General features: G+C 39.7%; 1 protein-coding gene across 9 annotated transcripts in view; it reads left to right on the top strand.

Annotated features, from left to right (window-relative positions):
• Kdm5c (lysine demethylase 5C) overlaps positions 1-14792 on the top strand; it is a 58677-nt gene that overhangs the window by 10154 nt on the left and 33731 nt on the right. For 5 of the 9 annotated variants that reach the window (XM_023708185.1, XM_023708184.1, XM_023708180.1 and 2 more), the window contains exons 6-12: positions 179-302; positions 380-582; positions 1589-1747; positions 3845-3964; positions 4097-4255; positions 6779-6960; positions 7047-7209. In XM_023708185.1, the coding sequence (XP_023563953.1) occupies positions 179-302; positions 380-582; positions 1589-1747; positions 3845-3964; positions 4097-4255; positions 6779-6960; positions 7047-7209 (1110 nt within the window). The remainder of the gene's footprint in view (positions 1-178; positions 303-379; positions 583-1588; positions 1748-3844; positions 3965-4096; positions 4256-6778; positions 6961-7046; positions 7210-14792) is intronic. The other 4 variants (XM_004647888.3, XM_023708183.1, XM_004647887.3 and 1 more) reach the window with 1 other exon arrangement.

Raw genomic sequence — 14792 nt, 5'->3', positions numbered from 1 at the left:
GTGTGTGTGGCCAGCTCAGCCCACCAGGGGGCGGGGCTGGCTGGCATGTGGTGCTGGGGGATCGAACCGCGGTCCCTGTGCTTTGCCAAGCTTGTTTCAGGTAGGTGCTTTAGACCACTGAGCCATCTCTCCAGCCCCTCAGATAGCAGTCTTCATTCATTTTCTTCTTTGATTCTAGCCGGAACCTACAGAGGAAGACATTGAAAAGAATCCAGAGCTGAAAAAGCTACAGATCTATGGGGCAGGCCCTAAGATGATGGGCCTGGGTCTCATGGCCAAGGATAAGACTCTGAGGAAGAAAGGTGAGGCCTAACAGGCTGGGAATGGCTTTCATCTAGGGAGAGAAGGCTGGGCCTACGTGTCCTATACCTATGTTTAGAGCCACTTCTTTTTTTCCCAGATAAGGAAGGGCCTGAGTGTCCCCCCACTGTAGTGGTGAAGGAGGAATCAGATGGCGATGTGAAGGTGGAATCAGCCTCTCCCAAGGCCTTCCTGGAAAGCAAGGAGGAGTTGAGTCACAGCCCAGAGCCCTGCACCAAGATGACCATGAGGCTGCGGAGGAACCACAGCAATGCACAGTTTGTAAGGATTCAGCCCTGACTTCATAATGCTCTGCTTTTCATCCCTTCTATAAGCATTTCCCCAGCATGGCACTGGACCAGGTTGTATTAAGCAGAAAAGTGGGCCTGATAGACCCTACTGTCACATGGTTCACTTAATTGGGGAAACAAGACCAACTCCTTTGGAACAAAGAACAAGAAAGGGTGACCAAGTGCTGTCTACTGGTGCATGAAGTGTTAGAAGGGACCAGAGGAGGAGACTCACTGTCTCTTGCTTTAGGATAAAGGCTTAAAATCCTGATCCAGTACTTGGTGATATCTAGCCTGATTCCTCATTGCTGCCTACTTCACCCCTTTGTTATAGCCACATTGAAGTACTTGCAGATTTATTTTTCCTCTAAGACATGCCGTGCTCTTTCAATTCCTCGTTCTTTGCGCATTGTTTCTTTTCCCTGGAAGAGTTGTCCTCTGTGCTGTGCTCCATTGCCAAGTGTCAGTTTGCTGTCATATCTAGTTCAAGTGTCACCTTTTCATTGAAGTTCTTCCGCAAAGCTTTCATCACCATCTGATTTGATTGTGTCTGTAGGCTTCCAAAGTACACTTTATGGGCTGCTATTGTGAGATTTTAACTTTTATGAGCACATGTTTCTAGAACACTGTATGCCTTTGGAAGACAGATAGTATTCCTTATCCATTTCTATGCCAGAGTCCAGCATAGTGCTACTGCTGAATACAGGAGCAAGAAGTATTTATTGAAGGAATACAAATGGGACAGTTCAAGACTGAGTGATAGACTGCTTTAACAGCTCCATCTGCTTATTAGGGAGATGGTATGTGCATGCAGTTGAACTCCAGACCTTATATGACTAAATGTACTAAGCCACAAATGATCCAGCTGGCAAGTACAGTAAGATTTCTAGTGGAGAACTTTGGACTAGTGTACTATCTGGAGAAGCCTGATGTTTGAAGGCTGGACAGTGCTATGTTGATTAAATTGTTGATTAAATTCTCCTTCCCTCCCCTGGCAGATTGAGTCATACGTATGTCGGATGTGTTCCCGGGGGGATGAGGATGACAAGCTCTTGCTGTGTGATGGCTGTGATGACAACTACCACATCTTCTGCCTGCTGCCACCTCTGCCTGAGATCCCAAAAGGTGTCTGGCGGTGCCCAAAGTGTGTCATGGCGGTAAGAGCTCCCCTGCCTCAGACCACATAGGGTGTCCACGCCTGCCTTCATTTGGCCTTATGGGGAGGTAGCCTCCTAGTTCAGCCACAGTTCTATGTTTTGAGACTGTGGGGTAGGGAATGGGCTCAGCAGAGCTTTGAGAGAAAGAAACCTTTAGTTCTACCCTCTGGGAACTCCCAGACCCTGTTGGAAAGGTATCATGATTAGGTGGACTTTGTGTGGTGACATACGAGCTGTTGCTTAGTTGGGTGTTAGAAACTCTGGGATATGGCAGTTGAGAGGAAAAAATATTACTAAGAGTTGTAATCAGGGAAGGTGTCAGGAATGCTCATTGAAGTACATAGAATTTTTGAAAAAATATTTCTTTTAGGGGGCTAGGGAGATGGCTCAGTAGAATAAGTGCTTCCCTGGCAAGCGCAAGGGTCTGAGTTCAATCCCCAGTTCCGCCAAAAAAAGAAGAAGAATAAGAAAAAGAAAAATGTTCCTTTTATTTTCCGAATTTATCTACATCTCTCTTAAACAAAATAGACAAATTACCACCACCTAGAGATCATCATTGTTAATTGCCTGATATATTTTCTTATCTTTTTGCTGTTGTGTAAATGTAACTAACAACTTTGGGACAGTGTTAGTTTTATTTGTTACTTGATAGTCATTTTTCTATATTAAGTTTACTTAAAGTGTAAACTTTTTTTCATCATAGGTTTAATATTTATTTATGGTCTTCCTCCTGTTACATTTAGATTGGTTTGTAGTGGTTTACACTTGTCAGTAGGCAGGGTGGGCAAGTGTTCCAGACTGAGGGCAGAGTAGCTGGGGCAGAGTTATGTGGGAAGAATGTGCCTTGGCAGGTAGGGGTATTGAGAGCATTGGAAGCAGCATTGAGGGCCATGTGCCCAGGGAATTCTGGCAGGTCCATTTCATGAGCCTCCTACCTTTATCCAATTTCTACTGCTCAGCTTCTGCACTTCCCTGTGGGTTTCTGAGAAGGAGACATTTGATGGTCTTGCCTTATTTTAGGGACTCAGCAGTAGTTGTACAAACCAGCTGTGCACATGCACACGTATATACGTACAGATGCACATAGAGGGGGGAAAGGCCAGGGCATAATTGCCTTGGCAATAGTGGAGATTTTAGTGTAGAAAACTTTGGGTGCCCAGGAGTGTCTTAGATGACTTGTTTTCTTCTCTAAGTGGTTATGAGCCAGTGGACCAGATTATTTATTAATAGCAGACCTCATCAGGGTATGTGTCTGACTCTGGGATATACTTAGTTCTCATCTAAAATTATGAACATAGGTACATGTGAAGGAGACCCATGTCCTGTCTTTCGATATAGTCTAAAGAACAGAGTTGGACATGGTGGCACAGTATTATAATCCCAGCACTCTGGGAGGCTGAAGCAGGAGGAACACAAGTTTGAGCTCAGCCTGAGAAACATAGTGACTTAGCAAGACCGTGTCTCAAAATAATAAAGGGGCTGAGAATGTAAGTCAGTGCAAAGGCTCGGGGTTCAATTTCTAGTACTATAAGAAAACAAGCAGTGGAACAGTTTAGCATTTTACATTGTAGAAGATGGTGCTTTTCATTTTCATCTAAGAAGGTATTAGAATATTCTGTGCCATTTTCCTAGGATTGTATTTCTAGTCTAGACATCAGCAAAATTTTCCCATGCACCCTGTGTGAAGTCACTTTTTACCAGGCAGGAAAAATGGTGGTAGAGGAATATAGGACAGCATATGCAACTTGGAGCTCATGGTGTAGATAGTAAAGTCTTATTAAAGAAAAGTGTTGACTGTAATGATGAAGAAACGCTTTCTGGAGGCTGTGGGATTGAAGTTAGGTTTTATGTTTTTGTTTTGTTTTGAGATGAAGTCTTACTGTGTTGCCCAGGCCAGCCTCAAACTCCTGGGCTCAAAATGATTCTCCTGTTTCAACCTCCTGAGTAGCTGAGAGTAAAGGTGTGTGGTACTATGCCAGGCTTGAAATTGACCTAAAGCTGTTCTCATTCCCTGTTCCTACCCCACATTCTAATTCCACATGTGAGGATTCTCCTCTGCCTCTCTGTCATGGTGACATGTTCTCCTTTGGGTTGCAGGAGTGTAAACGGCCCCCTGAAGCCTTTGGCTTTGAGCAAGCTACCCGGGAATATACTCTGCAGAGCTTTGGGGAGATGGCTGACTCCTTTAAAGCCGACTACTTCAACATGCCTGTGCATGTAGGTGATGGAGGGCTGGGGTAGTGTTGGGATTAGGGTCATGGATGTTGGTACCTAATGGTTTCGCCCCATCTGGGGTAGTGGGGCTAGGACAAAATGGGCCATTGTCATCTACTACCCTTGTTTCCCCAGATGGTGCCCACAGAACTCGTAGAGAAGGAGTTCTGGCGGCTGGTAAATAGCATTGAGGAAGATGTGACTGTTGAGTATGGGGCTGACATCCATTCCAAAGAATTTGGCAGCGGTTTCCCTGTTAGTGACAATAAGCGGCACCTAACCCCTGAGGAGGAGGTGAGTGGATAATTATCATGGTTGTATTTTAGCTTTGTCAACTTAAGCAAATCATTTGGTATCTGAAGGACTCTGTTTCTGTGTAATTGGAGATAATGGTACCTGTATACATTTGCTGTGAGGCTTGGATAAAATGCTGCAAGTAAAAGACACAGCCTATTATTGGTGTGTGGAAAGGTAACGTAGGAAAGATAATGTATACACTCATTTACCTCTCTGAGCTTATTTCCTTATCTGAGAATAATACCTAACTTAGAAACTTTTAAAAGAATTAAATGAGAAAGTGTGTGCAATAAGCTGGCGAAGTGTGTTGCTCATTCGTAAGAAGTGTCTAGGAAGTTAGATTTGGACGCACAGAAGAAATTCAGGGTCCAGGCCTGTTGCAAGGGGCAAAGTGTATTTGGGTTCAGAGCAGGATTTTGTTTTAATGTTTCTTTTAAATTTATCTAAAATGGGGCTGGAGAGATGGCTCAGTGGTCTAAAGCACCTACTTGGAACAAGCTTAGCAAAAGCATCAGGGACCGCGGTTCAATCCCCCAGCACCACATGCCAGCCAGCCCTGCCCCCTGGTGGGCTGAGCTGGTCGGTCGGTCTCTCTCTCTCTCTCTCTCTCTCTCTCTCTCTCTCTCTCTCTCTCTCTAAAATAAAAAAATAAATAAATAAATAAAATAAATAAATAAAAAAATTAAAAAAAAATTTATCTAAAATGCAGAAAAATATTAAAATTGTACATATGGGGTACTGTGTGATATTGCAGTACTTGTGTACATTGTGTAATGTTTTAATCAGTAAACAAATCTATTTCCTCAAACATTTGCCATTTCTTTATGGTCAGAACATTCAAAACCATTCCTAGCTCTTTAGAATATGTAGTCACAATAACATACTAAAACTTCTCACTCCTTTCTAACTGTAACTTAATAGCAATTGATCAACCTTTCCCAGTCCCTCTTCCTTACGTTCTTCAGCCTCTGAGAATTACTATTCTACTTGGCTTCTGTGAGATCAACTTTAGTTGTAGAGTCTACATGAATAACATGCAATACTTGTCTTTCTGTGCATGGTTTATTTTTTGTTTTGTTTTGTATTTAGGACAGGATGTACAGGGTGTACAAGGTCTCACTGCGTAGATTGGACTCGCAGTGATTCTCCTGTTTACTGCCTCCCAAGTGCTGGGATTACAGGCACACGCCACCACACCCAGTCTTATTTTACTTAAAATAGTGATCTCCACTTCTATCTATGTTACTGCAAATGACAATTTGTCCTTTTTTATGGCTTTGTAGTCTTTCATTGTGTTATGTGTGGTATATTTTCACTGTCCATTTACCAGTGAGTGCTACTGTATATATGAGAGCACACATATCTTTTCAACATACTGATTTCCTTTCTTTTGGATATATACCCCATAATGAGATTACTAGATCATATAGTAGTTTTGGTTTTCATTTTTTGAAGATTCTCCACACTGTTTTCTAATATGACTGTTTTGTAAAATGACTACTTACATTTTTTACCAGTGTGCAGGGGTTCTCTTCACATCCTCACCGCACTTATGTTTTTATTCTTTTTATTTTTTTATTATTTTTTGTGTGTGTGGTATTGGGGCTCAAACCTAGGGCCTTGTATATGCTCAGCAACTGCTCTTCCACTGAGCTGTATTTTAAGCCTGTTTAACTTTTTGATAATAGCCTTCTTACTGATGTGAGGTGATACTTGATTGTGTTTTGACTTGTATTTACCTAATGATTAATGATATTGAACATTTTTTTCATGTACCTATTTGTATGTTATCCTTTGAGAATGTCTACTTAGATCTATTGCTCATTTTAAAGTTGGGTTATCTGGTTTTTTTGCTATTGAATTGAGTTTCTTATTCTGGATATTTGTCTCAAACATACTCTTTGCAAATATTCTCTCCCTGTTCCGTATGTTATCATTTTTGTTTTATTGATTGTTTTCTTTACTGTGTAGGTTTTTAATTTGATTAAATTTAATCCCACTTAGCTTTTTGTTTACTGTGCTTTGGGCTTCTTGTCTAAAAATCCTAGACAATTTTAGTGTTTTAAAGTGTTTTCTATGTTAATAGTTTTATGTCTTATGTTTAAGTACTTAATCCACTTAAGGTTCATTTTTGTTCATGATGAGAAGTAAGCATCTAGTTTTATTTTTCTGCATGTTGAAATCCAGTTTTTTTTTTTTCCAGGACCATTTGTTGGAAAAAATGTTCTTTCTCCTGTGCATATTCTTAGCACCTTTGTAAAAAATCGGGTGGCAGAGCAGGCATTTTTAACTCGTGGGTATTTTGGGGATGGATGTATCTATAAATCTCTTTGAAATTGAAGCGAATTGAACTAAAAAAATTTTTTATATACATTTTGGGGGGAAGGGAGGGGAAAACATATATTTTAGATGTTTAGGTATGACTCTGCAATTAAGGTTCTCTAGGCTAAGCAAATCACATACGATCTCAGTTCCTTATTGTAACCCTCATGCCGTCTGTACAAATACCTGACTTGACAGGAGTATGCCACGAGTGGTTGGAATCTGAATGTGATGCCAGTGTTGGAGCAGTCTGTACTGTGCCACATCAATGCAGATATCTCTGGCATGAAGGTGCCCTGGCTTTATGTGGGCATGGTCTTCTCAGCTTTTTGCTGGCATATTGAAGATCACTGGAGTTACTCCATTAACTACCTCCACTGGTGAGCAGGGCCTTGGGGAATAGCTGGGAGGTAATCAGGATGGACTCCCTATATGACCATTTTGTTTCCCCTTTCTATTTGATCAGGGGTGAGCCAAAGACCTGGTATGGAGTACCCTCACTTGCAGCAGAACATTTGGAAGAAGTGATGAAAAAGCTGACACCTGAGCTTTTTGATAGCCAGCCTGACCTCCTACACCAGCTTGTCACCCTCATGAATCCCAATACCCTCATGTCCCATGGCGTGCCGGTGAGTTCCAAGAACCATGAACAAGGGTTGGAATGGTTTAGTTATGTTCTTTTTGGTGAAGTGGTAACCTTTTTCTGGAATTTACCTCTGTCCATTGCTCATTCCTTTTCTATCTCAGACTGTAGATGTGACTGTTCTAATAGAGACCAACTGTTTAGTGGTTAGATATACAATAAGATAGCCTTCTGAGCCATATATTTGAGAGCAGTATCTTAGGGTTAGCTAAATACCACATTTACATCCCAACAAGTAGAAGAAAAAGTAAGACTGGTGGAATTAAAGGATCTCCTTTTAAGTGTGCAGTTATTTCCATTCATATCCCATAAATGAAAACTTGATCACATGGCAATATCTACGTGCAATGAAAACTAGGAAATGTGATTGTTACCTTGGATGGTTTTATACCATCTGAAAATTCCAAGGCTATGTTATTATTAAAGAAGATAATATCAGGAGAAGTTAGCTGTCTGTATTGTAGTTTGCATAACACTTCTCCAAGCAATGGCTGTCTTTTTACTTAAGTCAGAAGTTGAGCCTGTTATCTTGGCCTATTGTCTTTCTCTGAGTACTTTTCTTTCACCCTATAAAAGATTTTTCTAGGTATAAAACTTGACTAACCTATAAGGAACTTTATATTCCTGGGACTTTCTCTAGCATTGATTAGCATTGGCCAGTTTACTTGTCGATTTTATTTTATTTTTTAGTTTTTATTGTAATAAATACCATATGAGTTTTTGCTAGAATAATGAATTCAGTTTGGCATGTACGTGGTTGGATAAAATAAGCTATTATATATTTGAAAGGCTTGTTACAAATTATACAGAATAGAAAAAATAAAGTCTTATAAACAAGATAAGCTAATTATAATATTGCAAAATGAAATAAATGTCAGAAAAAATGCACAATTTCCCTAGTAAACTGTCCTCAAAGCACTGACCAATGCACACGCACATATACACACTCATAATTAACACACATTATCATTCGGAAAAATGTTATAAAATACAATGATTCATGTGTCCTTATATGCCCTGATTTTCAGAAATAAACAGTTTATTATAGTAGAAAAAAACAGTTTATTCAGTATCACAGTGTGGAATCCTGTCTTTCTGATGACTGTCTCTTATAAAGGATAGAAGTGTAGTGAACCATTCCTTTAATAGTTAAAAAGACTGCAAACTGCAAGAAATGAATATTTAAGGTTTACTTACACACACACACCCCTAGTGCTAGAAATTTAGGCTAAATCTTTGTTTTTATTCTAAGGGTAATATTTTCAGTTTTAAGTGACAAAAAAATAAAGATGAATATCTTTTGTAACCTCTTCAGTCATCTTACAAGTTGTCTGGATCTTCAAACAGCCTGGTCAACAGTCCTGTAGAAATAGAAATTAATATATATCTTTCTCTTCTTTCCCCTCCCCTCCCCTCTCTTTTTTGTGGGCATCTCACTGTGTAGTACAGGTTGGCCTTAAACTCACTTATGTATACCAGGCTGGCCTCAAACTCAGGGCAATCCTCCCCGCTTAGCCTCCCAAGTCCTGGGATTACAGGCATATACCGCCATGTCCAGCTACGTCTCTTCTTTATTCTTATTATGTGCTACTATTCTTCCTTATTCCCTTTGACTTATCAGTACTATTAGTCCCTGATCTTCTGTACATTATATATTCTGACTAGATCAGTGGCTTGCACCTGTATTTCTAGCCTTTACTTTGCGTTGATATGGTATATTCTGTGAATAATATTATTGCATATTTCATCAAAGATCTAGAATTGGACAGGAGAAGAGGCATCCTACAACAGATCAGACAACCTGTCTCCTCTCATAGGCACTCTCCTCCCTCTGCCTTACCTCTTTTAAGGATTGCTGGACTTAATGATCAAGGAGTGCTGAGGGTAGAGTGTGTACTTAGCATTTGTGAGGTTCTGCATTCAATTGTAACAGCACCACACACAAAAAAAATGATCAAAGCCCTTCATAGTTCTGCTTCTTCTCAAGCAGACATTGGGGCTAGGAATGATGGCACACACCTGTAATCCTAGCACTTGCAAGGCTGAGGCAGGAGGATCACAGTGAGTTTGAGACCAGTCTGGACTATGTAATGAGACATTGTCTTAAAAAGTCAAGTGGACACTGGGTCTTTTTCTGGACCCTTCTCCCATAGCACAGTATCAGTCAGTGTCTATAATGCCAAAGAAAACTGTTAAAAGAAGATTCTCTTAAGGATTCTTGTAGCCAAGATGCACATACATAAAGTGTATATGTTCAGCCTTTTTTTTTTTTTTTTAAATAATGTATTTAGTACAGAGTGTACAGGGTCTCACTATACAGATTGGACTTGTAATGATCCTTCTGTTTTCAGCCTCCCAAGCACTGGGATTACAGGTGCGTGCCACCACGCTCAGTCTCAGTCGCTGTCTCAGTGTGCCCCTGGGGTTGGGACTGGCTTCTTTTTAGAAAAGTAATTATAGACTTTTTTTTTTTTTATTATAGACTTTTAAACATGTGCTCTTTGCTTTCCCTTCTGTGGCATTTCTCTTGCTCATGACTCGCCAGTTTCTCTGGGCACTTGTTGTTTTAACACCTTTCCCTCTTGTCTGCCCTGAACTTGGCAGTATTCCCACCCCCCTCCAATCCAGGGCATCGGGGATTGTCATGTTCTTTTTTTTTTTTTTTTTTTTCCTTTTTTTAATGAACAGGATATATTTATTGAGGGAAAGAAAGCTCCGGTCTGAGAGAGGGACAAGAGGGGGGCCTGAGACGGTTGTTGTTCCTGTCATGTTCTGATACTGGCAGGCCACAGTTATTATTTTCTTTTTTAATTTTTATTTATTTATTTTGTGTGTGTGTGTGTGTGTGTGTGTAGCCAGCTCAGCCCACTGGGGGCGGGGCTGGCTGGCGTGTGGTGCTGGGGGATTGAACCATGGTCCCTGTGCTTTGCTGAGCTTGTTCTAAGTAGGTGCTTTAGACCACTGAGCAATCTCACCAGCCCATATTATTTTCATTTAAAAAGATACATGCTTCTATTATAAGAAAATGTAGGGGTCTTCCCTACTTCTTTCATTCTAAACATTTTGTTGTTTCCCTAAGTGGTTTTTCTGTAAAAATTTTTATATATTATTATCTAGTGTATAGATTTTATGCTCTCTTTCATAAGTTTGGTGGTCTAGAGCTGCACTGTCCAATTTGGTAGCCACTGGCCACTTGTGACTATTGAGCATTTGAAATGTGGCGAGTCCCAGCTGAAATGTGCTGAAAGTACAAAATACCTATTGGATTTCAAGACTTACAAAGAATGTAAAGTATCTCACTAATACTTTTTGTATACCAGTTACACATTGAAATTATAATATTATGTCTTTGTTAAATAAAATATATTGAAATTTACCTCTTTCTTTTTACTTTTTTAACATGGCTACTAAAGAGCTTAATTTAAAAGTGCCTATGTGGTAGCATATTTCCCTTGGACAGCGCCAGTCTAGAATGATTTTATATATTATTTTTGAAAAATGGTTTTATTGGGGTGTGACTTACATACCATAAAATTCACCCATTTCAAGTACACAATTCAGTAAATTGACATAGTTATGGTGCTGTCACCCAGTCCAGTTTTAGAATATTTTAATCACCCCAAAAATATTCCCTTATGCCCTTTTGTAGTCACTCCCCATTCCAGCATCTAGGACTAGACAACCATTTGTCTGTTTTCTGGCCTTTCTGGCCGGTTTATATAAATAGAAGAAAAACAATATAGTCTTTTGTGTAGGGCTTCTCTCATTTAGTATGTTGTCCTAGTTCATCGTGCTGCAGCATGTATCAGAATTTCGTTCCTTTTATGTTTTAACAGTATTCACTTTACCAGTTGATGAACATTTGGGTTGTTTTTACTTTTTGGCTATTTGCATTTGTTGTTGTCAACAGCTACAGCATGTGAGAGGAATAAAAGTACTATTACCAAAATGAGGGTATAAGTTGAGGTGAAGAGTCAAGAATAGAGCATTAGATTTTACTCCTGGCCCTACTACCTGAAGCTACGCTGGGACATAGTTTTATGTCTGTAAAATTGAGACTGGGGCTGTATCATTGAGTAGATATTGCTAGGGAGTGTTCTGTGTGCAAAAGCCTGTGGTCCACAACTTGCAAGGTCAGTGAACCAGTCCTTGCCTTTGGGCATACACAGCCCAGTAAAGTGGACAGTAGCAGGAAACAAGTGGAATAAAGTGTAAGAAATCCTATAAAAGAACAGGCTGGGTTTAGGAGTGGGTGTCAAGAAAGTTTGTAGACATGGTGGTCTATCCAAATGAGAATTGGTCTGGCAGAGCCATGGTTTTTAACCATCTGGGCATGGGGATTCAAGTGAGATGCTCAGCAGAGGAATGGCATGATTTGTGATTGACAGTGTAGGCCAGTGCAACCGACAAGGAGTATTTAGAGGCTGATGCTGCCACTGAGTAAAGATTGGTTTAAGAAAAATACAGGAGATGATGGCCGATGTATGATCTGTACAAATGTGGGAAGATTTAGAATTGTTGAGATGTTAACTTGTCCCAAATGAATGTAGAATCTTAGCAGAGGAATCATTAAATTGAAGAGTATAAAGTTTTTTTTGTTTGTTTGGTTTTTTTTCCATTTTAAGACAGGGTCTTGCTGTGTAATTGAGGGTGGCCTCAAATTTGTGGCTGTCAACCTGCTTCAGCCTCCCAAGTGCTGAGATTACATGGGTGAGCCACCACTCTCAGCTCATTTGAGGTTCTCGATAACAAATTTATAGCCTGTTGTATAGCTCAGAGCCCTAGGTTCTATCCTCAGCACTCCCTTGAGCCCAGCCCACCCACCAAATTACTTTCCAGTGGGAAGATTTTATTGATTCCATTGTCAACACTCTGCCTGTATCACTGTGCCTTTGCCATCATTGAATGTTCCATCTTTAAAAATTGAGGCTTTTTTTGGACCAGCCAAATAGCTCAGCGGATTAAAGTGCCTGCAAGCAGGTGCAGGGGCCCGGGGTTGGATCCCTGGGCCTGCCATGCTGACTTCACCCCCACCCCTGGGGTGCACTGAGAGAGCAATTGAGGCTGGGCATGGTGGCATGCACCTGTAATCCCAGCTCTTGGGAGGCTGTAAACAGATGGATCACTATGAGTCCAATCTAGTAGTAAGACCCTGAACAACCTGTAGACCCTTCCCTAAAATACAAAAAAAAGAAAATAAAGTAAAATAAAAATAAAAACTGAGGCTTTTTTGGTAAAGAGACAAATACACACATGGCTATGCTATTTTCTTACTGAAACCAGTAAAATGACAGAAATGGATTTAAGAGGAAAAAAATCATAAGAGATGGAGAAACAATGATAAAATTCTTGAAACTAGAAAACAGATAAGAAAATAGTCTTAAGCCAATACCGAAACTTTCTGAAAAGGAACCTGATTTATTTTGGAGGGGGGATGCTGAGGATGAACTCAGGACCTTGTGCTTGTCAGACAGGCCCTTAAGCCACTGAGCTATCTCCCCAGCCCTAAGGATTCTGATGTATACCTCACTGGCACCAGGCATTCTAGAGGTAAAGATGAATGAGATGAAAATAAGAATTGGCTCATGTAAGAAACTGTGATCTCTACCAATGCTGGTAGCCAGAAATGTAACTCTACCTGTGTGTAGTAAAAGACTGGAGATTTTATTTCTGAGAGAGTCTGTGAGTTGAGGTCTCCTAGGTACAGACAGTCTGGATTGAGATCTTCTAGGTACAGTTCAAAGAGTTAAAGTGATAATAGTAAGATTTTATCATTGTGTATATATTGGATGTTAAGGTGCCCTATCGTCTTCCTTTGTTTGGGTATTAGAACACTGGCAACCAGGCCTTTTTTCAACAGGCAAAGGATGTTCGGCTTTTCTTTGGGGAATGTCATTGGCCTGAAAGGAAAAGTAGTTTCCTAAACTAAATGACTTGGCTGGATGGATCACCCTACCGTGAAACTTACAGTTGCCAAATTTGACCCATGTACTCAGAGCTTTTATTCAGCTTTTTCATCTCCTTTCAAATTTTTTTAAATGAATTTATTTTGAAGACAGGGTCTTGTGTTCCTGGGCCCAAGTAATCATTCTACCTTAGCCTCCCAAATACCTAGGATTAGATGCATATGCCACCATGCCCAGCTTCATCTCTTCCTCTTAAGTATTCTGTATGATTTTTTAAAATACAGTGAATTTTGGGCCAGGGAGATAGTTCAGTAGAATAAGAGCTTGCCTGACAAGCACAAGGTCCTGAATTCAATCCCCGGTACCACCAAAAATAAAAATAAAAATAAAATAATTAAAAAATAAAAGTACAGTGAATTTTAAATTTTTTAAAATTCATTACAATAAAAGACACATGGACAGTAATCCCACTCAACCTCCCACCCCCTGTTTCATATATACCATTCTTACCACTTTCTGAAGCAGTTCTGTAGGTCATTTTTCATGTTTTTAGTTTTACTGTTGTAGCTGTCTCAATACCTTGAATCAACTCAAAACATTTACCTTTTATACTCATTTTGACTTTGGGAAGAGCAGTAGAATTCACCATTTTTTTTTTTTTTTTAATCACACTTTGTAAAGGTACTTAAAAAACAACTTCCAGAACTGCTTCAGAAATTGGCAAGAATGATGGGATAAGTGTTTTGGAAGGGGGGGTGGGGTGTAATGGCAATGTAGTTTTTAATGTAATCCTTTTTTAAAAAGATTTTAAGCAGTCATTGTGTACTTTGTTCATACCTTGTAAGCAGGTGACCACAGATTGACAACCAAAGGTACTCTAGAAAATGAAATAGAACCAGACAGGAAGAAAACACCTTGGAAAAACAGACTGCATAGGGGAAATAAACCTCAAAAGAAAAAGACACTATGTCTTCAGAGATAAGCATATATAGTTGTCATCTGTTATCCATAGTTTTGCTTTCCAAGATTCAGCTAACCACAGTCATTACAGTAAAACATTTTACATGGGAAATTCCAGATGTAAATAGTTCTGAGTTTTAAATTGCATGTTGATCTGAGTAGTATGACATTTCATGTCATTCTAGTATATCGTATCTAAGGCGTGAAGCACCCCTTTGTCCACTGTATTCATGGATTATACATTTTCCTTGTTAGTCATTTTATAATTGTCTTGGTTGTCAGATTAGTGGTTGAGGTATGCAGGTAACTTATATTCATCCAACCCTTGTTTTACTTAATAATGGCCCCAAAGCACAAGAGGAGTAGTGCTAGCAATTCAGATATACCAAAGAAAAGTGACAATGTGATATTTTAATGAAAAGGTAAAAGTTCTTCATTTAAGGAAAGAAAAAAATCATGCTGTTGTGGAAAGAAAGAAAACTGCTAGTTTTTTTCTCACGCCTCAAATTACAGAAGTTGTGACCACAGTGCATGATATTGAAGGTAGAAAAGGCATTAAATTTGTATGTGGATAATAGGGAAAAATATGTTTTGGGTACTGTTTGAAGTTTCAGACATCCACTGGAGGTCTTATACATACGCCTGGGATAATGTGATTGCTGTACTACAAACATGAACAGGATACGATTTATTTTATTTTTTT

This window comes from Octodon degus, unplaced genomic scaffold (assembly GCF_000260255.1).
Source record: "Octodon degus isolate 3935 unplaced genomic scaffold, OctDeg1.0 scaffold00335, whole genome shotgun sequence".
Taxonomy (NCBI): Eukaryota; Metazoa; Chordata; class Mammalia; order Rodentia; family Octodontidae; genus Octodon; species Octodon degus.
Note: the sequence above shows the minus strand (reverse complement) of the source record. Positions and strands in the feature narration are given on the sequence as shown.